The sequence below is a fragment of the Cinclus cinclus genome, chromosome 30 (assembly GCF_963662255.1).
Source record: "Cinclus cinclus chromosome 30, bCinCin1.1, whole genome shotgun sequence".
NCBI lineage: Eukaryota > Metazoa > Chordata > Aves > Passeriformes > Cinclidae > Cinclus > Cinclus cinclus.
Window position 1 is genome coordinate 2139225 of NC_085075.1, and position 24302 is coordinate 2163526.

Consider the following 24302-nt stretch of genomic DNA (forward strand, 5'->3'; position numbering starts at 1 on the left):
CCCTCACGTTGAGGACCCCCGGCCGCCGCCGCTCCGGCCCCGTTCCCGCCCCGGTCCCGCTCCCGGTCCCGGCCCCGTTCAGTCCCGGCCTGTCCCGTCCCGGTGCCGCCATGACGCTCCTCGCCGCCGGCAGCCGGGCGGCCGCGCGCCTCCGCGGGCCCAAGGTGAGCGCGCCCGGCCCGGCCTCGCCGCGCCTTAAAGGGGCGACGCCGCGGGGGGAAGGGAGAGTGAGTGTTTTGGGGAGGGGGGGGTCCGGTTCTTAAAGGGGCGACGCGGGGGGCGCTGCCTTAAAGGGGCCGCGCTGTGGCGGCGAAGGAGGGGGGATGGGAGCGGGACGATCGGGATCGCGACCGGGATCGGGATCCGGGTGGGCGCGGGGCCGCAGTGGCAGCACGTGGTGGGAACCGGCGCCGGGCGCTCCCGCCGCGGCCTTCTCAGAGCCGTGGGCACCGGGAGTGGCGCTGGGGCTCCAGGCCCGGTCCCCGCTCGGGGGGCTCCGCCCCTGCCTCAACCCCGGGGCAGTCCCGGGTAGGGGCTCTGGTCCCGGCTCTTCTTCCCCTTTGTGCAGCGCCGGGCTTGGGGATCCTGGGCTTCCTCTCGGGAGCCCCGCACTGGTCCCGGGATCCCGCGCCCGGCGGCATGGGCGGTGGGGCGGTGGAGGCGGGGACCCCTCCCATCGCCGCCGCCCTTCCAAGCGTCCCGGTGCCGTAGAGGACAACGGGGTCACAGCGGGGGGGACCCCCGTGCGAGCCGAGCGCCGGTACCGGGCCCGAGCGACCCCGGCCCCTCCGGTGTGTTTGCCTTGGCCGCGGCCCCGGCGTTTCGTAACGGGCGTTGCGGTGTCTTTATCGACCGGGCGATATTTTGGGATATTCATGATGCCCCACTTGGCCCTGCTCACCCGTCAAACCGGGCGGACCGGAGCCGTGCCCCCCCCCCGCCCCGGGTTGAGCCGTAATCCCGATCCTCCTCCTCCGCACCCTGGAGCCGCGGAGCGGCCGCTCCTCCGAGCACAACGGGAGCCCCCGGAGGGTCCCGGTGAGCCCCCGCACTCCCCCAGCCGGTGCCCGGTGTCACCGCCAGCACGTGTGACCTTGAGCCCCTGGCACCTCGGTGACAGCCGGGATGAGCCGTGGGGACCTCCAAAACGGGGTGACACTGAGGGTGACACGGTGGGGGGGTGACGGGGCCCCCGCGTCGGCGACAGCGGCCGCCTTGACCTTGGGCTTCCCGCTGCCGCCTCCATTGTTCCGCCGGCATTTTCCCTTCCCAGAGCCGCCTGTTGCTGGGGGATACGGTCTCGCCACCCACCACTGCCACAACCGGTGTACCGGGGACCCCCTGGCCGGTCCGGGGGTTAGCGGGGGGCTTGGGGGACACCCGGAGGGGGGTTCTCTGCAGCGCGGCCCCCCCGCGTCCCCCCGCGTCCTCCCGGCAGCCAGCGGAAAAACCGAGTCATGTTCTGGCTCTGCCGCAGGCGCTGCCGCAGCTCCCGGCCCCGGGGAACCTCCCGGTGTCCCTGTGCACGGCAGCCCCGGTGTGCCCCGGTGTCCCCCAGCCCCCGTTGCCCGGCGGGGAGGGTGAGCGCGGTGTCCCCGTGGCCATGTGCTGCCAGGCCCGGGGTGTTCCCCGGGTGTCCCCGCCGGTCGGAGTCCCCGCGGTTCCCGGTTCCCACGCGTGGGCGAGGAACAAAGTTCGGATTCCCCGGCTCAGGAAAACCGCGGCCGTGCCTGGCCGGGCTCGGCTCCAGGGAGGAGAACGCGGCCGCGTTCCCCGTGCCAGGTCTGGGTCTGGCTGCGAGGGCAGAGCGGGGCCGGCCTGGCTGATCCCAGCTCTGATCCGTGCCTGCGTGGGCGAGGGAAGCAGCTCTGCCGGACATGTCCTTGGGAACGGGGTCTCAGCTCCTGCCAGGGGGCTGGGCGGGCTCGTGTGGCTGCACCCCCCAAAAAGAAGCCCTGCCTTGGTGACAGTGGGTCTCTGTGTCTCTTGTCCCACAGAATGCACCGTGTGTCCTATTTGCTGCTCGCCACGCCAGCGCCGCCACGGTAAGGGGGATCCTCTCCTGTGACCCCTGTGCTGTCACCTGAGACCCCTCTCCAAGGAGAGGCCCTTCACTTGTCATCCCCTTTCCTGTCCCTAGCTTTCTTGTCACTGCCTTTCCCGTGACCCCCTCTTCTGTCACCCTGTCCTGTCGCTCTTCTCCAGTGGGAGCTCCCTTTCCTGTCACCTCTTTCTTGTGGCCCCCTCTCCTGTCACTCCTCTACAAGGGGAGCCCCTCTCCTGTCACCCTCTCCACTGTCGCACCCTTTTCTTGTCCCCCTCTCACATCACCCTCTGTTGTCCCCAGAACCTCAAAGACGTCCTGGCTACTATGATCCCCAAGGAGCAGGCGAAGATCAAGAGCTTCCGGCAGCAGCATGGCAACACGGCCATCGGGCAGATCACGGTGGACATGGTGAGTGTGTGGCCACCACGGCTGCGCCGGGGCCACCGGGCCCTGCCAGCACCCCTCACCGTGGCCTCCTGGCCCCTTCCAGGTGTATGGCGGCATGAGGGGCATGAAAGGGCTGATCTACGAGACCTCTGTGCTGGATCCTGACGAGGTAGGGCCCCTGTCCCACCGCATCTCACCCCATCCCACCTCATCTCACCCGTCCAACCCCATCCCACCTGGCCCCAGCCCCGCTGACGCTCCCGGCTCCGCAGGGCATCCGCTTCCGTGGGTACAGCATTCCTGAGTGCCAGAAGAAGCTGCCCAAAGCTGCAGGGGGAGAGGAGCCACTTCCCGAGGGACTCTTCTGGCTGCTGGTGACTGGAGAAATCCCAACCCAGGAGCAGGTACTGCCAGGAGGTGGCTGGCAAACAGCTGAGGGGGCTCTGACAGCCCCCAGCCTCGCAGCTCAGCCCCGGTGTGTCCCCGTAGGTGACCTGGCTGTCCCGGGAGTGGGCCAAGCGTGCGGCTCTGCCATCCCACGTGGTGACCATGCTGGACAACTTCCCCACCAACCTGCACCCCATGTCCCAGCTGAGCGCCGCCGTCACCGCCCTCAACAGCGAGAGCAAGTTCGCCCGCGCCTACGCCGAGGGCATCCACCGCGCCAAGTACTGGGAGGTATGGGGGGAGCTGCTGGCCCAGCGCTGACTGTCGGGGCTGGATTTGGGTACGGGGGCTCGGGGGAGCACGGTCTCACCCCGCTGGTCCCAGTTTGTGTACGAGGACGCCATGGACCTGATCGCCAAGCTGCCGTGCGTGGCCGCCAAGATCTACCGGAACCTTTATCGCGAGGGCAGCGGCATCGGGGCCATCGACCCCAACCTCGACTGGTCCCACAACTTCACCAACATGCTGGGCTACACCGACCCCCAGTTCATCGAGCTGATGCGGCTCTACCTCACCATCCACAGGTATGGGGAGCTCGGAGTTGCACACCTGGAGCAGCTGGGGACGTGGAGTAGGCGGGGATTTGTCCCTGCTCCCAGCACACCCCCAGGGCCGGGACATGCCCGGGCTGCTCTGGGAGTGTCCCCGGGAGCAGGCACGGCTGGGGTGGGGCTGAACCGAGCTGGCAACATTGTACTCCCTGCCCCCAAAATGCCGTGGAAGGCGTTTGTTTGGGCTGGGGGATTCCTGATGGCCCCCTCACCCCCATAGTGACCACGAGGGAGGGAACGTGAGTGCCCACACGAGCCACCTCGTGGGCAGCGCCTTGTCTGACCCATACCTCGCCTTCGCCGCTGCTATGAACGGGCTGGCTGGGCCCCTGCACGGCCTCGCCAACCAGGTGGGCACTGCTCCCTCTCCAGTGTGTCCCTCTCCCTGTCCAGTGCATCCTTCACCCTGTCTGTCTGTCTCTCTACCTGTCCATGTTCCTGCCCCTGTCTGCTCCTACCCCCTGTCAATGTGTCCCCCTCCCTGTCCTGTCACTCTCCCTGTCCGTGTCCCTCTCCATGTCTGCCCCTACCTCCTGTCTGTCTCCCTGCTAATGTGTTTCTGTCTTGTCTCTCTCCCCTCCTCTTCGTGTGTCCCTTTCCCTGTCTGTTCCTTCTGTTCATGCTTTCCTCTGCCTCCATCTCCCTGTTGTCCCTCTACCTATCTATGTGTCCCTCTGTCCCTCTCCCTGTGTCCCCTGGCCTCACTCCTGCTGTTCCCACAGGAGGTGCTGCTCTGGCTCACTGACCTGCAGAAGGAGCTGGGCCAGGACGTGTCGGATGAGAAACTGCGGGATTTCATCTGGAATACCCTCAACTCGGGCAGGGTGAGGCTCAGGGCTGTGCTGGGGATCAGGGCCTGTTCCAGGGCCCAGGGGCTGTTCCAGGACTGTTCTCAGGGTCGGGAGCTGTTCCTGGGCTGTTCTGGGGGTCAGGAGCAGGCACTGAGTCCCCCCCGGCCCTGCAGGTGGTGCCAGGCTACGGGCATGCGGTGCTGCGGAAGACAGACCCGCGCTACACCTGCCAGCGGGAGTTCGCCCTCAAGCACCTGCCCAAGGACCCCCTGTTCAAGCTGGTGGCACAGCTCTACAAGATCGTCCCCAACGTGCTGCTGGAGCAGGGCAAGGCCAAGAACCCCTGGCCCAACGTGGACGCCCACAGTGGGGTCCTGCTGCAGGTGAGCCCAGTCTCCTCTGTCCCTTTCTGGGCTGTGTCCCTCTCTCTGTCCTGTCTGTCCCTTCCCCTGTTAGTCTGTCCTCTGTCCTTTTCCCTGTCTATTTATTCCTTTCCATGTCCACGTCCTTCTCCCTGTCCTGTCTGTCCCTCCTCATGTTTGTGTGTCCCTCTCCCTGTGTATTTGTCTGTCTGTCCCTCTTCCTGTCCTGTGTATCCCTCTCTCTGTTCTCCTTCCTGTGTGTCCCTGTCCTATCCATTTCTTTCCCATCCCCTCCCTCTCCCAGCCTGTGTTCCTCTCCCCATCCATCTGTCCCTCTCCCTGTACCCTGGGGGTCTCCTGGCTGCCCCCTGCCCACACTGAGCCCCCTGTCCCTGCAGTACTACGGCATGAAGGAGATGAATTACTACACGGTGCTGTTTGGGGTGTCACGGGCCCTGGGTGTCCTGTCTCAGCTCATCTGGAGTCGGGCGCTGGGATTCCCCCTGGAGAGACCCAAATCCATGAGCACCAAGGGCCTCATGCAGCTCGTGGGATACAAATCCGGGTAAAGAAGGGACGGGGGCAGTGCTCCCCCAGGGAACGCCGCGCTGCCGGGCCCGGCCCGGACACCCTCGGCACTGAACCCCCCTCGGCACTGAACCCCCCCTCGGGGCCCCCTCCGGCTGCTCCCCCTCCCCTCCCACCTGCCTCGGGGAGGGGCAGAGGCAGCCCCGGGGTCCCCCCCAGCCCCACACCTGAGATCCCCTGCCCTGGTGGGATGGGGGGACCTCCCGTGCCCCCTCCCCACCCCAGCAGCTCTCACTGCGCACACTGGGAGCCCCCCAAGGCTCCCCCACTGCTGGGCTGGGGGGGGCGGTCCTGGCAGGGCCCTGGGGAGGGCACAGCCCCCCCTGCAGCCCCCCCGAGAGGGGTTCAGTCCAGCCCCGTGTCCGGGCCCCCCCGCAGGGACTCGATACACTCCTCCCCGGCTGCGCCCCCGTGTTTGTGTGACCCCCCCTTCCCCCCGCCTGAAGCCCCCGGGAGCCAGAGCTGGGACCCCCCCCCCCGCCCAGGCCCCCACCCGGCTCCTCGCAGCTCTCGGGCACTTCTGTACAAAACAACAACAAAAATGCAAAATAAATGTTTTTATTAACAAACCCACCAGCCTCCCCCTCCCTTCCTTGGGCAGGGTTTGGGGGGGGGGGGGGGGGGTCGGGGGATGGTGCCCCCACCCCACCCGGGGGTCCCTCAGTGGTGACACAACCAGCCTGGTTTGGGTCGGGGGGGTCCCAGCATGCAATTCCCCCCCCCCCCCCCAGAATCCCCCATCCCGTGGCTGAATGAGGACCAGGAGGCTGCTGACCCTTGGAAAATTCTCTTTATTGGCCTGTCAAAGCCCTTCCTTCCTCGGGCAGCACGGCCAGGGCAGGCTTGGGGTGGGGGGGGGGGAGCCCCTCACACCCCCCCCCCCCCCGGAGCCCGGAGCTCTTCCCATCCCCCTGCCACAGGTGAGGAACCGTGAGCTGGGCCGGGGGGGATCACTGGGGGTGGGGTCGGGACCGTGGCGGTCCCTGCGGAGGGTGGTGGGGGTGGGGGTGGCGGGGGGGGGCAGCAGAAGCCGCCCCCTCCCCACCCTGTGCGTGTGGCTTGTGCAAAGTGTGCGACTTTGGGGGGGGGCTCGGGGGGCTCCTCCCTGCGCCGGCTCCTTCCCTTTTGTTCCTGGAAGAGCTGGGGAGGAAGCGGGGGGGGGGGGTCCCAGAAGCTTCCCCCCCTCCACCCCACAACAAATCCCCCCTTTTCCTCCCGTTCTCCCAGAGCACGGTGGGGCCCAGGCACTGGAGCTGCCCCTGCTGGGCCCTCCAGCCTGGCTGAGGAGTTTAAAAAGAACAACAACAAAAAAAAAGGAGTTAAAAAAGAAACCCAACAAAAGAAAAAAAAAATAAAACAAGAACTAAACCAAAACTTAAAACCCCAAATCAGTTACAAATCCAGGGAGTCCAGCGCCGGGACACAGCTCCTGGGACCGGGGGCTCACGGCAGCCCCGGAGGGCGTTGAGGCAACAGCAGCGGAAACGCACTTGAATAAATATTTTTGGGGGTGGGCTCAGGGTGGGCCCGGCACAGTCCGGGGGTGCCCGGCCCGGCCACCCTCACGTCTGGTGGACCTCGTGGAACATGAGCTCCCGGGGTATGCGGGTCTCGGGCCCGAAGTTCTTGGCGGCGCGGCGCTCGAAGGCGGCCACCATCTGCTTGACCACCTCGTCGAAGAACATGGTGGCCAGCTGGGAGTGCAGCAGGGAGCGGAACTCGAAGGAGATCTGGGCAGAGGAGTAGAGCAGGTGAGCCGGGACAGGTGAGCCCCGCCCTCCCCGGGGGGGGTCCGGGGCGGGGTCGTACCGAGAAATCCACGGTGCTGGTGCGGGGGTAGCCGGGGATGCCGGGGCTGAAGCGCCAGTTGGTCTCCAGGTGGTTGAAGAGACGCCCGTCGGTGCAGACGGCCTGGGGAGGGGAAAAGCAGTGGTCAGGGGGCTCGGGAGCCATGATGGAATCCTTGAAAACCCTCCTGGATCCAGTCCAAGCTGCGATCCCCAAGTGTCACATCCAGTCCTTCCCTGGACACCTCCAGGAATGGGGACTCCAAACCTCCCTGGGCAGTTCCAAATCCTGATCACCTTTTCCATGAGGAAATTCTCACCTGAACCTCCCCTGGAACAACTTGAGGCTATTTTCCCTTCTCCTGGTGTTCCCTGGGAGCAGAGCCCGACCCCACCCAGCTCTGCTCTCCCCTCAGGGAGTTGTGGGGTAACAAGATCCCTCCTGAGCCTCCTTTTCTCCAGGCTGAGCCCCTTTCCCAGCTCCCTCAGGACTTCTTCAGACCCTTCCCCAGCTCTGGCCCCACATCTGACATTCAGCCTGAGGTCCCTGCTCACCTTGACGAGGTGTGGCTGCACCAGGGTGACAATGGATGTGTAACGCTCCAGCACCGGGGGGAACCCCACCTCCAGCTGGGCCTTGACGTGGCCTGCGCGCCGCGACACCACCACGGACTTCTTACACCAGGGCACGAAGTTCTTGTAGTCCTCCACATTGGCCACCACGTCGTACATCTCCTGCATGGAGTACCTGTAGACACAGTTGGGGTTGGGGTTGGGGCTGGGGTCAGGAGCAAGGTCGGAGCTGGGGTTTGAACTTCGCTTAAGGTCAGGGTTGGAGGCGAGGCTGGGGTTGAACAGGGGTAGGGGCTGGAGCTGTGGTTGGGATTGGGGTCAGGATCAGGGCTGGGGCTGAGCCTGGGGTTGAGATTGGAGTTGGGGCCGGGGCCAAGGCTGGGGCTGGAACTGGGGTTAAGATCAAGGCTGGGGATGGTGTTGAAACTAGGGTTAAGGTCAAGCTTGGGGCTGGGGTTAAGGCCAAGGTTGGGGCTGGGGCTGGAGCTGGGGTCAAGGCCAGGCTCAGGGTTGGGGCTGGGATTGGAGCTGGGACTGGGGAGAGGTCAGGATCAGACTGGGGCTCAGAGCCAGGGTCAGGGCCGGGCTGGGGGTCCCAGCATCACCCACCCGATGATGCGGCGCTCCGAGTACTCCTTGCGCTTGTTGGTGAGGTTCAGGAAGCCCCGGCTGGGCTGGGCTCGGGGCTCCCCGGCCAACGGGACCGGCCGGCCCAGCCGGAGGCCGCACAGGGCCGTGTGCCTGGGGGGACAGGGGTGGTACTGGGTGGTACCGGCTGTCACCGGCAGTACCGGGACAGGTACTGGGGTACCCCGGCGGTGTTGGGGCCCTTCCAGAGCTTCCCCAATACCGCCAGAGCTTCCCAGACCCCTTTCAGAGCCTCACGGGCCCCTCCTGACCATCCCAAGGCCATTCCCACCTGGTCTGGGTCCCTTCCCAACCAATCCAGGTCCCTTCCTAATCAGCCCAGGCTCTTTCCAGACTGGCACAGCCCCTTTCCAGACCTCCCCAGGTCACTTCCAGACAGGTCTGGGTCCCTCCAGACTAGCCCAGACCCCTTCCAGTCGTTCCCTGGTCCTTTCCAGACCAGCCCAGGACTCTCCCACACCAATCCAGGTCCTTTCCTGACCAGCTCAGGCTCATTCCAGACTGGCCCAGGCCCCTTCCTGAACTTCCAGGTCTCTTCCAGACCTTCCCAAGCCCCTTCCAGACAGGCCTGGGTCCCTTTCTGACCAGTCCATGTCCCTTCCTGGCCACTCCAGGTCCCTTTCCCGGGCCCCTCCCGGGATGGGAATCCCCCCTGGAGGGCCTGGGCCGGTGCCCACGGCTGGGAAGGCGCCAGTGCTGATGCCAGGGCTGCTGTTGGCAGGAGGAGGAGGAGGAGGAGGAAGAAGGCCGGGAAACCCGACCTTGGGGACACCTAATCCAGGAGGGAACAACTGCCCGGTGCACCCCGGGCCACCCCGGCCCTGCTCCTGCCCCGTGTCCCACTCTGGCCCCGTCCCATCCCTCCGGTGTCGCTCCAGGGGGGACAACAAGAGGAGGGGACATCCCCCCCGTTCCCACCGGAATTGTCACCCCCGGGGTCACCGGGGGCGGTATGTCCCGGTCGAGCCCCCGTGTCCCTGTCCCCGGGCAGAGGTCACAGCTGTGGGGACACGGCCGGGTGGCCTCGGGACTGTCCCCTCGCCCAGGGGTCAGTGACGCCGGCGCCCGACCCCCGATATGGCTCGGGTCCCTCGCAACCCCACGGGCGGGGGTGGCACCGGCCCGGCCCCGGTGTCCCCACGTGGGGTTTGCTCCAAGGTCAGACCCCCCCACCCCCCGAGCGAGTGTTCCCCACCTAGGGGGCCCTCTACGGGAACCGGGACAGCGGCACCGCCGGGACCCCCGACCCCGCAGCTCCGGGACCCCCGGCCCGGCCCCGCCGGGAACCCCGGGCTCCCCAAGGTGCCCCCGGGCTAGCCCACCCCGAGGCGGCCGGGAGCGCGGCAAGGCCCGGAGGAGCCGCCGCAGCACAATCGCCTCTCGGGGCCCGCTCCGGTGCCCCCGGGGCCGGTGTGACCTCCGGGCCCCGCCCGCCCGGGGGCCGCCGCCCCGCGGGGCCGCCGCCGCTCACCTGCCGGGTGGGGCTGCCGCGGCCCGCAGGCGCTGCCGCGCCCCGAGCTGGAGGGCGCCGCGGAGCCGCCGAGCCGCCATCACCGGGCCGGGACCGGGACCGGGGCTGGGCCGGAACCGGGACCGGGCCGGGACGCGGCGCCGCCGCCGCCGTGACCTCTCACCCCGTGACGTCACCACCTCGCCATAGCACCGATTACGTCACTGGGCGGGGCGGAACTACGCCCCCGAGCGAGGAACTATGGGAGTTGTGGTCTGAGGGTGCGCGGGGCACGATGGGAAATGTAGTCCGGGCCGGGGCTGCGGTTTCCCCGCGACCGGGATCCAGACGGGACCAACCGGGACCGCCCCGCCCGGGGCTGCCGGGGGTGGGCTCAGGCCCAGGGGGCGCCCGGCTTCCCCTTCCACGTGTGCCCGGGGTCGGTCGGTCCGGAGAGGAACGGGGAGTCCTCGGTGCCGTGTCCCGGTACCGGCCCCGCTCCGAACTGAGCAGAGGAACAGAGAGACCGGCAATTCATCGCGGCTGCAGGAACTGTGTGGTCCAGTGCCGCCCAGTACAGCCCAGGGCCTCCCAGTGTCTCCCAATACAGGCCAGCACTGTCCAGTTCAGCCAACACAGCGCAGGGAATCACCAGTTCCCAGCCCGATCACAATTCCCGAGCTGGGAATGCAGGTCTGGCAGCGCTCGGAGCTGTGGGGAGCCCGGAGCTGCAGCTGTGAACCCCCTGAGCCCCGGGACCCTCGCCCGGAGGTCACAGGATGGGTTTGGATCAGGGCAGTCACTGCTCAGGGACCCCCGGGAGATGCCTGGGAATGGGATTCCCTCTGGAAAGACCCCACTTGAGGGGCATGGAGGTGGCACACGGGGACCCCTGGGACCCTCTCCCACCATTCCAGCACCTTTTGGGATGTGGGACCCCTGGGAGCACTGGCAGCCACCCCAGGACGGGATTCCCATCTGACAGATCCCACAGAGCAGCACACGAAGACCCCTGGGACCCTCTCCCACTGTCCCAGCGCCCTTTGGGCTGGGGGAGCTGCTGGTCAGGGACCCCCAGGACCACCTGGGGATAGGATTCCCAGCAGACAGACCCCACAGAGGGGCATGGAAGCAGCACATGGGTGACCCCCGGGACCTTCTCCCATCACCCCACCGCTCTTCGGGCTGGGGGAGCCGCTGTCCCGGGACCCCCCGGGATTACCACCAGCCACTCGTGGCTGTGATTCCCACCGAGGAGACCCCAGAGTGGGTCAGAGCAGCGACCCCCGGGACCCTCTCCCAGCACCCCTCCGCCCTTGGGGCCGGGGCAGCCGCCGCCCGGTGCCCACCTGCCCCTCCGCCCGTGACCGCCGCCCCGCCGGGGCGATGCCGCTGCCCGCGGGCCGCCCCCCGCCTGCCGCTGCCCCCGTCGGCGGCGGCGCTCCGGGGCGGTGGGCGGCGCATCCCCGGCGCTCCATCCCCGCCCCGCAGCCGCTCGAGCGGAGCCGCCGCGGCCGGACCCGATGCCGGGAGCTGGGCGCTGAGGGCGGCCCCGACATGGGGGTTCTCAGCATCACGGACCAGGTACGGCTGCCGCCCCGTCCTCCCCTCTCCCCGCTCCCGCCCGCCCGCCGCCGCCGCCGCGCCGCGCCCGGGTCGCGCCGCTACGGCACCCCGGGGATGTGCGGCCTAGCGCGGCTCCGCCACCGGGCCCGGCCCGGCGCCGCCCCAGGCCGCGGGCCCCGCTCCGCCGAGCCCTCCCCGCCCAGCCCGGCCCCGCCGCAGTCCCGGTACGGGCGGGGGTCGCCGGTCGCATCCGCTCTGCCCGCGCCCGCCGGGCCCAGCGCGGCCGGGACGGCCCGGGCCAGGAACGGGAGAGCCCCGGGGATGGGAGCGCCTGGATCGGGAACGGGAGAGCCCCGGTAATGGGACCCCTGAACCGGGAACGGGAGAGTCTCCGGGGTTGGGACCCTTGGGAGGGACCCCCCTGAAGCGGGGATGGGTTCCCTTAGGCCGGGAACAGGAGAGCCCCGGGATTCTCTGGGCCGGGAACGTGAATCATCAAAGGGGGATCCTGCCCCGGGAGTGGGACCCCCTGGACCGGGAACGGCAGTGCCCTCGGGATGGGACATCCCTGCTCAGGAACGGCAGAAGCCTGGGGTTGGGACACCTGGATCGGGAAGGGGAGAAGCCCGGGAATGGCAGAATCCCGGGAACGGGAGCCCTTGGCCCTGGGGTCGGGACCCTCGGGACAGATCTCCCTGCACGGGGGGCACGGAGCATCAAGGGGGGATGCCGGTCCAGAGACCCCTCGGGCCGGGAACGGCGGAGCCCCCGGGATGAGACCCCTGGATCGGGAAGGACGGAGCCGGTAGGGATGGGACATCCCGATCCCGGCTCAGGAACGGTAGAACGCTGGGGTGGGGACCCCTGGGTTGGGAACGGGAGAACTCCAGGAGTGGGACACTGGGATCAGGAACAGGGGAGCCCCCGGGAATGGGACACCCTGGTCCGGGAACAGGAGATCAGATCCCTCCCTGTGGTTGGGACGCCTGGGCCGGGAGCGGGAGAAGCCTGGGAATAGGAGACCCCCCCGGAATGGGAGAACCCTGGGAATGGGATTCCCCGGGCCTGGAATGGAAGAATCCCGGGAAAGGGACACCTGGATCAGGAGCTGGAGAACCCCAGGAATGGGAGAATCCCGGTCCAGGAATGGGAATGGGAGAACCCCAGGGATGTGTCCCATGGACCAGAAACAGCAGACCCCAGGAGCTGGGACACCTGGATCGGGAACAGGAGAACCCTGGGAATGGTGGAACCCCGGCAAGGGGATCCCCCGATCTGGAGAACCCCAGGAATGGGACACCTGGATCGGGAAGGATGGAGCCCGCAGGGAGGGGAGGGACATCCCGGTCTGGGAATGTGAGATCCCTCCTTGGGGTTGGGACACGTGGGCCAGGAGCAAGAGACCCCCAGGAATGGCAGAAACCCGGGAATGGGAGAACCCCGGGAACAGGATCCCCCAGGCCTGGAACAGGAGAATTCCGGGAATGGGACACCTGGATTAGGAGCAGGAGAACCCGGGAGTGGCAGAGCCCCAGGAATGGGAGAACCCCAGGAATGGCAGAACCCCAGGGTCAGACCTCCTGGATCAGGGAGTTCGGAGCATCAAGGGGGGATCCCAGCTCCAGGACCCCTGGGATGAGACCCTGGCCCTGCTGTACTTCCTTCTGCCCCCCCAGCAGGTCCTGGGTTTTGGGGGTACCCCTGGGGTGCAGCGCAGCCTCAGAGAGCTTTTGGGGATACCTGTGGGATGCGGGGTGTTCTCATGGAGTTTTTGGGACAGACTCAGAGTGCAGGATGTCCCCACTGAATTTTGGGGGTACTCTTGGCGTGCAGAGTGTCCCCATCAGGTTTTGGGATGGCCCTGGTTTGCAGAGTGTGCCCATCGAGTTTTGGGGGTACCCCTGGGGTGCACAGTGTCCCTGTCAGGTTTTGGGGACACAGCTGGCTTGCAGGTTGTCCCCATCAGTTTTTGGGACACTTCTGGGGTGCAGGGTGTCCCTGTAAAGTTCTGGGGACACCTCTGAGGTTCAGAGTGTGCCCATCGAGTTTTGGGGACACCCCAGGTGTGCACAGTGTCCCATAGGGTTTTTTGGGATACTCTTGGGGTGTAGGATGTCACTGTCGTGTTTTGGGGGTACCCTTGGGTTGCAGGTTGTCACCATCAAATTTTGGGGACACTCCTGAGGTGCAGAGTATCTTTGTTGTGTTTTAGGGACACATTTGGGGTTCAGGGTGTCCCCGTTAAGATCTGGGGATGCTCCTGGGTTCCAGGATATCCCTGCTATGATTTATGGACTTTTTTTGGCTTCTCGGAGGAATCTGAGGTTCAGAGTGTCCCCATCAAGTTTTGGGGACACTCTTGGGGTGCAGAGTTTCCCTGCCTTGTTTTAGGTACATAATTGGGTTTCAGAGTGTTCCCATCAGGTATTGGGGACACCCCACCCCTCCCGTGGCTGTGCTGTCCCCAGAGCCATGACCCCAGGGTCACTTGGGCTCAGACCCCCTTTTCCACACGGATTCCCCCAAAACCACTTTTTATACCTTGGATTTTGGGGTCAGGGGCTGCCAGAGCCCCCTAGCCCCACACCAAGCCCTGGTTCCATTCCTGCCCTTAATCCAGGGATGAATTTTGGAGGATCTGAGGATGAGGAGGATGAGAAAAGGGGGAAATTGGGATTGGGAAGGGATGGAGGAAGGCGGGGGGGGGGGGGGGGTGGAATCTGACAGATCAGCATCTGATCTAAAGAAAACTTTATTTTTTGGGATAACCTAACCACTCCCCTCTCTCGTGGGCCAGACCCGGAACCTTTTGGGAGCACCATTGGTGTTTTCCAGCCTTTGCTGAAGTATTTATTTTGAAAAAAAAAACAAAAAAACAAAAAATCCAAAACTTTCTTTTTTTTTATTTTATAAAGCATCTTAACAAGTGATGCCACTGCATTCCAGGGAGATGACAAAGCCTTGCCCTGACCCAGGATGTGTTCCCGGGGTTGGAAGTGCCCTGATTTCTGGATGAGGCAGGGCTGGGAAGGGGTCACTGCCAGACAGAACTCAGGGAGGCTGAAAAAAAGCGAAATTTGGTGGTTTTGAGCTTTAAATCTGACTTTGGGAGAGTGAGCAGAGCTTGGGTGGGGGGGTCACAGCACCCAAATCCCTCCATCCCAAAAAGCCTCAGTGGGGCCTTGTGGGGCTTAGCAGTGATCAGGGGGTGCTGAGCACCCCAAGAGCAGCTCTGCCCCTGATTTTTCTGCAGGAAAATGGAATTTTTAGGCCTGGGAATAAGGAAGGGGGTTCAGGGATCATCGCTATCCCAGAGGGATTTCGGGCTGTGCCTAAATTTTGGGTGGCAGGTGCTGGGGATCTCGGCCCTGCTGTGCTCCTGGGGAAGCAAGGAGGATTTCCCAAAAATTCCAAATTTTGATTATCGAGGAAAAAGCAGGAAAAATGTCAGTGCTGGCTGGAAAATCAATCCCAGGGGTTGGCTGGGGTGAAGGAGGTGCTGCCATGGGGCTGGGAGTGGGGACTTGTGCTGGGGCTGGGCCAGGCCGGGGTTGTGGGGCTGCAGTTGTGTGCCCTGGCATTGTCATCTCTCGTCCCCTGTCATTGTCACCTCTCGTTGTGTCCCCTGGCACTGCCACCACTCGTCCCCCTGTCCCTTGCAGCCCCCTCTGGTCCAAGCCATCTTCAACCGGGATGTGGAGGAGGTTCGGTCGCTGCTCAATCAGAAAGAGAACATCAATGTACTGGTGAGGATCAGCAGTGGCCTGGTGCTCCCCAAATCACTCCTGTCCCTCCCTCAGGGCTCCCCAAATCCCTCCCGTCCCCATCCCCAAATCCTCATCCCCACCCCTCACTTGGTGCTTCCAAAATTGTTTTTAGGCCTTACTCTATGCTCCCCAAATCCTTCCCATCCCTCACTTGGTGCTCCCCAAAATCCTTCCCAACTCCATCCCTCACCCAGGGCTCCCTAAATCCCTCCCGTCCCCATCCTTTTCCTGGTGCTCCCCAAATCCTTCCCATCCCCATCCCTCTCTTGGTGCTTCCAAAATCCTTCCCATCCCTTTCTGGGTGCTCCCCAAATCCTTTTCATGCCATTCCTCACCTGGGCCTCCCCAGATCCTTCCTATCCTTTTCTGGGTGCTCCCCAAATCCTTCCCGTCCCCATCCCTGACCCAGTGCTCCCCAAATTCCTCCCATCCCCATCCTTCTCTTGCTTCTCCCAAAATCCTTCCTTGGGCACCTCCAGGGGTGGGGACTCCAAACCTTCCTGGGCAGTTCCAAATCCTGATCACCTTTTACATGAGGAAATTCCTCCTGATGTCCATCCTGAACCTCTCCTGGGGGAATTTGGGGTTGTTTCTTCTCATCCTGGTGTTCCCTGGGAGCAGAGCCCGACCCCACCCAGCTCTGCTCTCCCCTCAGGGAGTTGTGGGGTGAAAAGGTCCCTCCTGAGCCTCCTTTTCTCCAGGCTGAGTCCCTTTCCCAGCTCCCTCAGGACTTCTCCAGACCCTTCTGCTGCTGCTCCACCTCCATTCCCAACTTCATTCCCAGTTCCAGCCCCTCACAACTCAGTTCTGGAGGAGGAAGAGGAGGAGGAAGAAGCTCTCCCAGTCTTTCCCTGCTCTTTCCCAACCTTTCCTAGCCCTCTCTCAACCCTTTCTTAGCCTTTTTCAGCCTCTCCTGACCCTTTTCCAGACTTCCCAAGCCCCCTGCCTCTCTCAGCCTTTCCCAACCTTTCCTAGCCCTTTCCCAACCATTCCTAACCTTTTCCCAACCCTTTTCCAGCCTTTTCCAGCCTCTCCTGACCATTTTCCAACCTTTCCCACCCCTCTCTCAGCCTTTTCCCAGCCTCTCCCATCCCTTTCCCAGCATTTTCCACCCTTCTCTCAGTCTTTCCCAGCCCTCTCACAACCCTTTCCCAGCCTTTCCCAGCCTCTCCTGACCCTTTCCCAGCCTCTCTGAGCCCTCCAAGCTCACGGCTGGATTTTCTCTCTCCTCCTGAAGGACCAAGAACGCCGGACCCCACTCCATGCTGCTGCCTACATTGGAGATGTTGCAATCCTTGAGCTGCTTATCCTGTCAGGTGAGCCCCAGGGGGACCCCCCAGACCCCCCCCCCCCCTCTGGGGTGCAGCAGGGTAGAATTAGGGAATGGTGCCATAATCCTAAGAGGTTTCCACATCCTCAAACTGAGGTGCAGCCAGAGCCAGGAGGGGGATGTGTGGTGCTGGAGAAAGGGGATGCTTAGAGGAGATCCTGGAGAAAATCCCCTAAAATCCGGAGGGGGGGGGGGGGGTGTTTGCTCAGTTTTGGGTTGTGTTTGAGCCCCATGTGTTGAATTTGGAGTGTCTTCACCTGCTCCTCACCCTCTGGAGCCTCAGGGAGGAGAGAGGGAACCCCGAGGCTGCCATGATCCTGCATGACCCCAACAGGGAGAAGCTCCAGAAAATTCCCAGTCCCTCGTTAAACAAGATTTGGGATGTTCAGAGCCCTATGGGGATGGTCCCTGCTTCATGCAGGGTTCTGGGCAGCAGGGAGAGGCAGCTGAGGGGTTTTTTGGGGTTCTGGGAGCCCCCTGAACCCGTGTTGTCCCCCCACAGGTGCTAATGTGAATGCAAAGGACACGGTGTGGCTCACGCCGCTGCACCGCGCCGCAGCCTCTCGCCACGAGGTGGGTGCTCTGGGGAGAGGCATTTCCTGGGGGAAAAAAGGGATTTTCTCCTCCTGATTTGGGTTTTGGGGAATGCAAAGTTCTGGAGAGAGCTGGGGAAAAATCCTCCTTCGTTGCCTTCCCTCCATCCACCAGGGACTTGCCTATTTGCTCCTCTTGGCCTTCATCCCTTCCCCAGGGGTTTGTTCCAGGTTCAGCTCTCCTGGGGGGATGTCAGGGCTCCCATCCTGTTCCTTGGGAACTGATCCCAACAGATCTCCCTGGAAAATTTTCCTGGTGTTTATTTTTTTGTGGATTTGACTTCATGCTGATTAACTTCACCCTGGTTTGGAGAGGGAGGAATTGTTGGCTGGAGCGGGAGATCCAAAGCCCTGGGTGGAATTCTCCTGCTCAGGTGCTCTCGAAATCCTTCTGTGGGAACTCCTGTCCTGAAGGTGTTTCTTTGTGGACAATCCCTAAAACCTGGAGCTCCTGCTTCTTCTCTGGGATTTTGCGAGTCCACCCTCATTTTTCCACCTGGGAAGTTCTGCATGCTCATCTCTCAAAAGGAGCCTTTCCAAAATGCTTTCCTTGCTCTGGGGGGTGATGGGTTGGTTTTTTTGGGGTGCTGGGAGTGAAGATCTGTGCGGTCGGGATCCCTGGAAGCTCTGCCCTGATGGCAGAGGGAGGGGAATACAGGAAGCCTTCCAAAGCCTGGGTAGGAAATAAATGTCAAATGTAGGTCAGTGGGTCAGGTTTGTCATCCCCTGGGCCCTGCTGAGTCACCGGGGAACGTTCAGTCCTGGTTCTGCATGTGCTTCTTCCCCCAGCTCTGGGGTTTTCCTTCCCCCAGCCAGGATTCATGGGCTGGATTGGGTGGGATGAGCCCACCTGGCTCAGGTCCCACCTGGAAATGGAGCTGGAGCAGCCTGGGTGAGGGCTGGGGGATTCCCAGGATTCCAGGTTGGAGGTTGGAAAAGATCTCCAGGTCCAAGCTGGGACTGATTCCCACCAGGGCCCTGGACACCTCCAGGGATGGGGACTCCAAACCTCCCAAATCGTGACAGCCTTTTTCATGAGGAAACCCTCCTGATGCCCATCCTGAACCTCTCCTGGAGGAATCTGGGGTTGTTTCTTCTCATCCTGGTGTTCCCTGGGAGCAGAGCCCGACCCCACCCAGCTCTGCTCTCCCCTCAGGGAGTTGTGGGGTAACAAGATCCCTCCTGAGCCTCCTTTTCTCCAGGCTGAGCCCCTTTCCCAGCTCCCTCAGGACTTCTCCAGACCCTTCTGCTGCTGCTCCAGCCCCTCAATGTCTCTGTGGCCCTGAGGGCCCAGAAGTGGACCCAGCTCTGGAGGGGTCTCAGCAGTGCCAGCACAGGGGGACAATCCCTGCCCTGGGGACAGCCCAGGTCCCATCCTGGGTACATCAGTCCAGCCCCAGGGCCTTTCCCAGTGGGAATGTCTCTTCTCCCAGCTCACACCCTGAGAGAAACCCCCACCCAGGGACACAAACAGCTCCTTCCTTTGGAGGCTCAGGGAGCATCCCACAGCTCTGGAATCACCAGGGATTGGGATCTGGGTGGTTCCTGGGGCTGTGCCTGAGCGTCTCTCTGTTCTCCCACCCCGCAGAAAGCCCTACACCTGCTCCTCAAGCACTCGGCCGATGTCAATGCCCGCGACAAGCACTGGCAGACGCCGCTGCACGTGGCTGCTGCCAACCGGGCCACCAAGTGTGTGGAGGCCCTGGTGCCCCTGCTGAGCACCGTCAACGTGGCCGACCGCACCGGGCGCACGGCGCTGCACCACGCCGTGCACAGCGGCCACCTCGAGGTGGGCACCTGGGACAGGGTGGGCAGGGACAGGGGTGGCAGGGACAAGGGTGGACAGGGGTGGGCAGGAGTGTCGGGGTGGCCAAGGGTGTGGATGGGCAGCAGGGACATCAGGGTGACAGGGACAGGGGTGGCAGAGGCATCAGGATGGGCAGCAGGGCCAGGGGTGGTCAGGGACATCGGGGTGGGCAGGGATGTTGAAGGGGGCAGGGACAGGGGTGGCCATCAGGGACATTGGGGTGTGCTGGGGCATCGGGATGGACAGGGACATGGGGGCGGCCCCGCTCACACTGTCCCCACACCCCTCAGATGGTGAACCTGCTGCTCAACAAAGGTGCCAGCCCCAGCACGTGTGACAAGAAGGACCGGCAGCCCCTGCACTGGGCTGCCTTCCTGGGTGGGTGTTCCCTGCTGCTTTCCCCCCACGTTCCTCCTCTCCTGCTCTCCCTTCTCTCCATCTCCCTCATTTCCTCTCTCCATCTCTCCCATTCCTCCTCTCCATCTCTCCCTCCTCTCCATCTCTTCCCCGTTTCCCATCTGTCCCGTTCCCATCTCTCCCATTCCCATCTCTCTCGTGTTTCCCATCTCTCCAGAGTTTCCTGTCTCTGTTTGTCCCCGTCTCTCTGGGATTTCCTATCCCTCCCATTCTTGTCTCTCCGGTGCTGTCATGGTGTTGCCATCACGGGTGTTATTGTCACAGCTGTTGTCATGTCTGTTGCTGTCCTGGCTGTTGTCACGATGTTCTTGTCATGGTATTGCTGTCACAGTGTTGCTGTCCTGCTGTTGTTATCATGGCTGTTATCACGGTGTTGCTGTCCTGGTGTTGTCATGGCTGCTGTCACAGCGTTGCTGTCACAGTGTTGTAGTTATAGGTGTTGTTGTCACGGTGTTGCTGTCATGGCTGTTGCCACAGTGTTCTTGTCATGGTATTGCTGTCACAGTGTTGCTGTCCTGATGTTGTTGTCATGGGTGCGACATGTCATGGCTGTTGTTATGGGAGTTGTTATCACAGTGTTGCTGTCCTGGTGTTGTCACGGGTGTTGTCATGGCTGTTGTTATGGGTGTTGTTGTCACGGCTGTTGCTGTCACGGCTGTTGCTGTCATGGCTGTTGTCACGGATTTGTTGTCATGATATTGTTGTCATGGTGTTGCTGTCCTGCTGTTGCTGCCCCAGCTGTTGTCACAGTGGTCTTGTCACGTTGCTGTTGTCCCAGTGTTGTTATCACGGCTGTTATCATTGTGCTGCTGTTCCGGTATTGTTGTCACGGGTGCTGTCATGGCTGCTGTTACGGGTGTTGCTGTCCTGCTGTTGCTGTCCTGGCTGTAGTCACAGTGTTCTTGTCATGGTGTTGTCACGGTGTTGCTGTCCTGGCTGTAGTCACGGTGTTCTTGTCATGGTATTGTTGTCATGGTGCTGCTGTCTTGCTGTTGCTGTCCGAGCTGTAGTCACGGGTGGTGTTGTCACAGGTGCTGTTATGGGTGTTGTCCTGGTGTTGTTGTCCTGGTGTTGCTGTCATAGTGTTGTTGTCATGGCATTATCATGGCTGTTATCACAGTGTTGCTGTCCTGGTGTTGCTGTCCTGGCTGTTGTCACAATGTTCTTGTCACAATATTGTTGTCATGGTGTTGCTGTCATAGTTGTTGTCACAGTGTTTTTGTCACTGTGTTCTTGTCACAATGTTGTTGTCACGGTGTTGCTGTCCTGCTGTTGTCACAGTGTTCTCGTCACTATATTGTTGTCACGGTGTTGCTGTCCTGCTGTTGCTGTCATGGCTGTTGTCACAGATTTCCCGTCACGGTATTGTTGTCATGGTGTTGCTGTCATGGCTGTTGTCACAGTGTTTGTGTCACAGTGTTCTTGTCACGGTGTTGTTGTCATGGTGTTGCTGTCATGGCTGTTTTCACAGTATTCCTGTCATGCTGTTGCTGTCCTGCTGTTGTTGTCATGGCTGTTGTCACAGTGTTCCTGTCACGATATTGTCACGGTGTTGCTGTCCCCCAGGTCACCTGGAGGTGCTGAAGCTGCTGCTGGCGCGCGGGGCCGACGTGCTGTGCAAGGACAGGAAGGGCTACACGCTGCTGCACACGGCGGCCGCCAGCGGCCAGATCGAGGTCGTGCGTCACCTCCTCAGGCTGGGGGTCGAGGTGAGACCCCGAACCTGCCCTGGGGGGCTTGGGTGGGGAAAGGAGCTGGGGGAGTGGTGGCAGAGCTTTGGGTGGTGACAGAAACCTTGGGTGTGACAGGAGCCTGGGTGGGGACAGGAGCCCTAGTGACAGAAACCTTGGGTGCTGTGTTTTCCTTCCCAAATCCCAAATCCTCTGGACTTCACTGCTTCTGCAGGCCCATAAATCAAATTTTGTCACCCTGGGTGGGGACAGGAGCCCTGGGTGGGGACAGGAGCCCTGGCTAGTTCTTAGTTGCTTTTTTCCTTCCTAAATCCTAAATCTTCTGGATTTTGTTGGTCCCCAAGATCAAGGTGTCAAATTCCTTCCCCCAGGTGGTTCTCAGTTGCTTTTTCCTTCCTAAATCCCAAATCCTCTGGACTTCACTGCTTCTGCAGGTCCATGAACCAAATTCTGTCACCCTGAGTGGTGACAGGAGTCCTGGCTAGTTCTTAGTTGCTTTTTTCCTTCCTAAATTCCAAATCATCTGGATTTTGTTGATCCCTGAAATCAAGGAGTCAAATTTATTCCCCCTGCATGGTTCTCAGTTGTTTTTTCCTTCCTAAATCCCAAATCCTCTGGATTTTGTTGATCCCTGAGATCAAGGAACCAAATTCCTTCCCCCTGGGTGGTGGCAGGAGCTCTGCGTAGTTCTCAGTTGCCTTTTTGCTCCATGAATTCCCAAATCCTCTGGATTCTGTTGCTCTCACATCTCCATGAAACAAATTGCTTCACCCAGGGTGGTGACAGGATCCCTGGGTGGTGACGGGATCCCTGGGAAGGTGACAGGATCCCGGGACAGTGACAGGACCTTTGTGTTCTCTTCATCCACCTTTCCCCATCCTGAACTCCCAAACTCCACGGATCCCATGGACCCCACATACCCCATGGATCCCATAAATCCCATAGACCCCACAGATCTCATGGACCCCACACACCCCACAGGTCCCACAGGTCCCATACACCCCATGGATCCCACAGATCCCATGGGTCCCACGCACCCCACAATCCCACACATCCCACAGATCTCCCAAATCCCACAGACCCCACAATCGCAGGAACCCCAGAGACCCCCACACCCCACAATCCCAGGATCCCTGCACACCCCACAACCCCATGGACTCCACAATCCCAGGAACCCCAGAGACCCCGCACACTGCATAATCCCAGGGACCCCACAATCCCACAGACCCCACAATCCCGCAGACCCCACAATCCCGCACACCCCAAAATCCTGTGGATATCACAATCCCACAGACCCCACAATCCCACAGTCCCACAGACTCCACAGATCCCACAAACCTCACAATCCCACGGATATCACAATTCCACACGCCCCGCAATCCCCCAATCTCACAGACCCCGCAATCCCACAGACCCCACAATCCCACACACCCCACAATCCCACAATCCCCCAGACCTCAGTCTCACACACCCCACAATCCAGACCCCACAGATCCCACGCACCCCACAGTCCCCCAGACCCCACAAGGCCATGTCTCCCCCCAGATCGACGAGCCCAACTCTTTTGGGAACACGGCTCTGCACATCGCGTGTTACATGGGGCAGGACGCGGTGGCCAACGAGCTGGTGAACGTGGGAGCCAACGTGAACCAGCCCAACGACAAAGGCTTCACCCCGCTGCACTTCGCCGCCGTCTCCACCAACGGCGCGCTCTGCCTCGAGATCCTCGTCAACAACGGCGCCGACGTCAACTTCCAGGTGTGGGGTGTGGGGTGCAGGTGTGGGGTGTGGAGTGTGGGGTGCAGGAGTGGGGTGTGGGGTACGGGTGTGGGGTGTGGGGTGCAGGTGTGGGGTGTGGGGTACAGGTGTGGGGTGTGGGGTACAGGTGTGGGGTGTGGGGTGCAGGTGTGGGGTGTGGGGTGTGGGGTGCAGGAGTGGGGTGTGGGGTACGGGTGTGGGGTGTGGGGTACGGGTGTGGGGTGTGGGGTGCAGGTGTGGGGTGTGGGGTACAGGTGTGGGGTGTGGGGTACAGGTGTGGGGTGTGGGGTACGGGTGTGGGGTGCAGGTGTGGGGTGTGGGGTACGGGTGTGGGGTGTGGGGTACGGGTGTGGGGTGTGGGGTGCAGGTGTGGGGTGTGGGGTACAGGTGTGGGGTGTGGGGTACAGGTGTGGGGTGTGGGGTGCAGGTGTGGGGTGTGGGGTGTGGGGTACGGGTGTGGGGTACAGGTGTGGGGTGTGGGGTACGGGTTTGGGGTACAGGTGTGGGGTACAGGTGTGGGGTGTGGAGTGTGGGGTGCAGGAGTGGGGTGTGGGGTACGGGTGTGGGGTGTGGGGTGCAGGTGTGGGGTGTGGGGTGTGGGGTGCAGGTGTGGGGTGCAGGTGTGGGGTGTGGGCTACGGGTTTGGGGTACAGGTGTGGGGTACAGGTGTGGGGTGTGGGGTGTGGGGTACGGGTGTGGGGTACAGGTGTGGGGTGTGGGGTACGGGTTTGGGGTACAGGTGTGGGGTACAGGTGTGGGGTGTGGGGTGTGGGGTGCAGGAGTGGGGTGTGGGGTACGGGTGTGGGGTGTGGGGTGCAGGTGTGGGGTGTGGGGTGTGGGGTGCAGGAGTGGGGTGTGGGGTACGGGTGTGGGGTGTGGGGTGTGGGGTGCAGGTGTGGGGTGTGGGGTGCAGGATTGGGGTGTGGGGTACGGGTGTGGGGTGTGGGGTGCAGGAGTGGGGTGTGGGGTACGGGTGTGGGGTGTGGGGTACGGGTTTGGGGTACAGGTGTGGGGTACAGGTGTGGGGTGTGGGGTGTGGGGTACGGGTTTGGGGTACAGGTGTGGGGTACAGGTGTGGGGTGTGGAGTGTGGGGTGCAGGTGTGGGGTACAGGTGTGGGGTATGGGGTACGGGTGTGGGGTGTGGGGTGCAGGTGTGGGGTGTGGGGTACGGGTTTGGGGTACAGGTGTGGGGTACAGGTGTGGGGTACGGGTGTGGGGTACAGGTGTGGGGTGTGGGGTATGGGTGTGGGGTGTGGGGTGCAGGTGTGGGGTGTGGGGTACGGGTGTGGGCTATGGGTGTAGGGTGTGGGGTTTGGGTATGGGGTACGGATGTGTGGTGTGGGGTTTGGGGTGCAGGTCAGGGGGGATTTGGGGTGCAGGTGTGGGGGATTTGGGATGCAGGGTTTGGGATGCGGGTTTGGGGTTTGAGGTGTAGGTGTGGGGGTTTGAGGTTTGGGGTGTAGGTCTGGGGGGTTGGGGTTTGGGGTGTAGGTCTGGGGGGGTTTGGGGTGCTGGGTGTGGGGTGCGGGTCTGGGGTCTGCAGGGTTTGGGGTGTAGGTCTGGGGGAATTTGGGGTGCAGGTTTGGGGTTCAGGTGTGGGGGTTTGGGTTTGGGGTGCAGGTGTGGGGGGTTTGGGGTGCGTGCAGGGTTTGGGGCACAGGTTTGGGGTTCAGGTGTGGATGGTTTGGGGTGTAGGGTTTGGGGTGTGGGTCTGGGGTTTGGGGTTTGTGGTTTAGGTCTG

The 24302-nt window shown here is 62.7% G+C and overlaps 3 protein-coding genes across 5 annotated transcripts in view; 2 read left to right on the plus strand and 1 right to left on the minus strand.

Moving 5' to 3' along the window:
* Positions 1 to 13: 13 nt before the first annotated feature.
* CS (citrate synthase) lies at positions 14 to 5708 on the plus strand. The gene is made up of 11 exons (XM_062510972.1): positions 14 to 164; positions 1998 to 2045; positions 2348 to 2455; positions 2538 to 2603; positions 2707 to 2838; positions 2924 to 3112; positions 3206 to 3405; positions 3653 to 3782; positions 4155 to 4256; positions 4397 to 4606; positions 4984 to 5708. Exons 1-11 carry the CDS (start codon positions 111 to 113, stop codon positions 5152 to 5154), a joined length of 1410 nt encoding a protein of 469 aa, XP_062366956.1. The 5' UTR covers positions 14 to 110; the 3' UTR covers positions 5155 to 5708.
* Positions 5709 to 6616: 908 nt separating this feature from the next.
* On the minus strand, positions 6617 to 9830 carry COQ10A (coenzyme Q10A). The gene is made up of 5 exons (XM_062511041.1): positions 9653 to 9830; positions 8143 to 8274; positions 7516 to 7708; positions 6983 to 7084; positions 6617 to 6903 (listed from the first exon to the last, which is right to left on the minus strand). Exons 1-5 carry the CDS (start codon positions 9730 to 9732, stop codon positions 6736 to 6738), a joined length of 675 nt encoding a protein of 224 aa, XP_062367025.1. The 5' UTR covers positions 9733 to 9830; the 3' UTR covers positions 6617 to 6735.
* Positions 9831 to 11131: 1301 nt separating this feature from the next.
* Positions 11132 to 24302, plus strand: part of ANKRD52 (ankyrin repeat domain 52) — a 45734-nt gene continuing 32563 nt past the window's right edge. For all 3 annotated transcript variants that reach the window (XM_062510887.1, XM_062510889.1, XM_062510890.1), the window contains exons 1-8: positions 11132 to 11215; positions 14860 to 14943; positions 16202 to 16280; positions 16797 to 16867; positions 18476 to 18676; positions 18985 to 19072; positions 20678 to 20820; positions 22348 to 22560. In XM_062510887.1, the coding sequence (XP_062366871.1) occupies positions 11189 to 11215; positions 14860 to 14943; positions 16202 to 16280; positions 16797 to 16867; positions 18476 to 18676; positions 18985 to 19072; positions 20678 to 20820; positions 22348 to 22560 (906 nt within the window). In that variant the 5' untranslated portion in view covers positions 11132 to 11188. The remainder of the gene's footprint in view (positions 11216 to 14859; positions 14944 to 16201; positions 16281 to 16796; positions 16868 to 18475; positions 18677 to 18984; positions 19073 to 20677; positions 20821 to 22347; positions 22561 to 24302) is intronic.

What these genes read in the sequence shown, in the direction of transcription:
- CS (XM_062510972.1), top strand. Translation starts at nt 111, where the DNA reads ATGACGCTCCTCGCCGCCGGCAGCCGGGCGGCCGCGCGCCTCCGCGGG. An exon ending in GCCACGCCAGCGCCGCCACG is followed by an intron (nt 2,046 to 2,347) that starts GTAAGGGGGATC and finishes TGTTGTCCCCAG; the next exon opens with AACCTCAAAGACGTCCTGGC. An exon ending in CTGTGCTGGATCCTGACGAG is followed by an intron (nt 2,604 to 2,706) that starts GTAGGGCCCCTG and finishes CCGGCTCCGCAG; the next exon opens with GGCATCCGCTTCCGTGGGTA.
- COQ10A (XM_062511041.1), bottom strand. Translation starts at nt 9,732, where the DNA reads ATGGCGGCTCGGCGGCTCCGCGGCGCCCTCCAGCTCGGGGCGCGGCAG. An exon ending in TGCAGCCACACCTCGTCAAG is followed by an intron (nt 7,085 to 7,515) that starts GTGAGCAGGGAC and finishes TCCCCTCCCCAG; the next exon opens with GCCGTCTGCACCGACGGGCG. An exon ending in CCAGCACCGTGGATTTCTCG is followed by an intron (nt 6,904 to 6,982) that starts GTACGACCCCGC and finishes TCCTCTGCCCAG; the next exon opens with ATCTCCTTCGAGTTCCGCTC.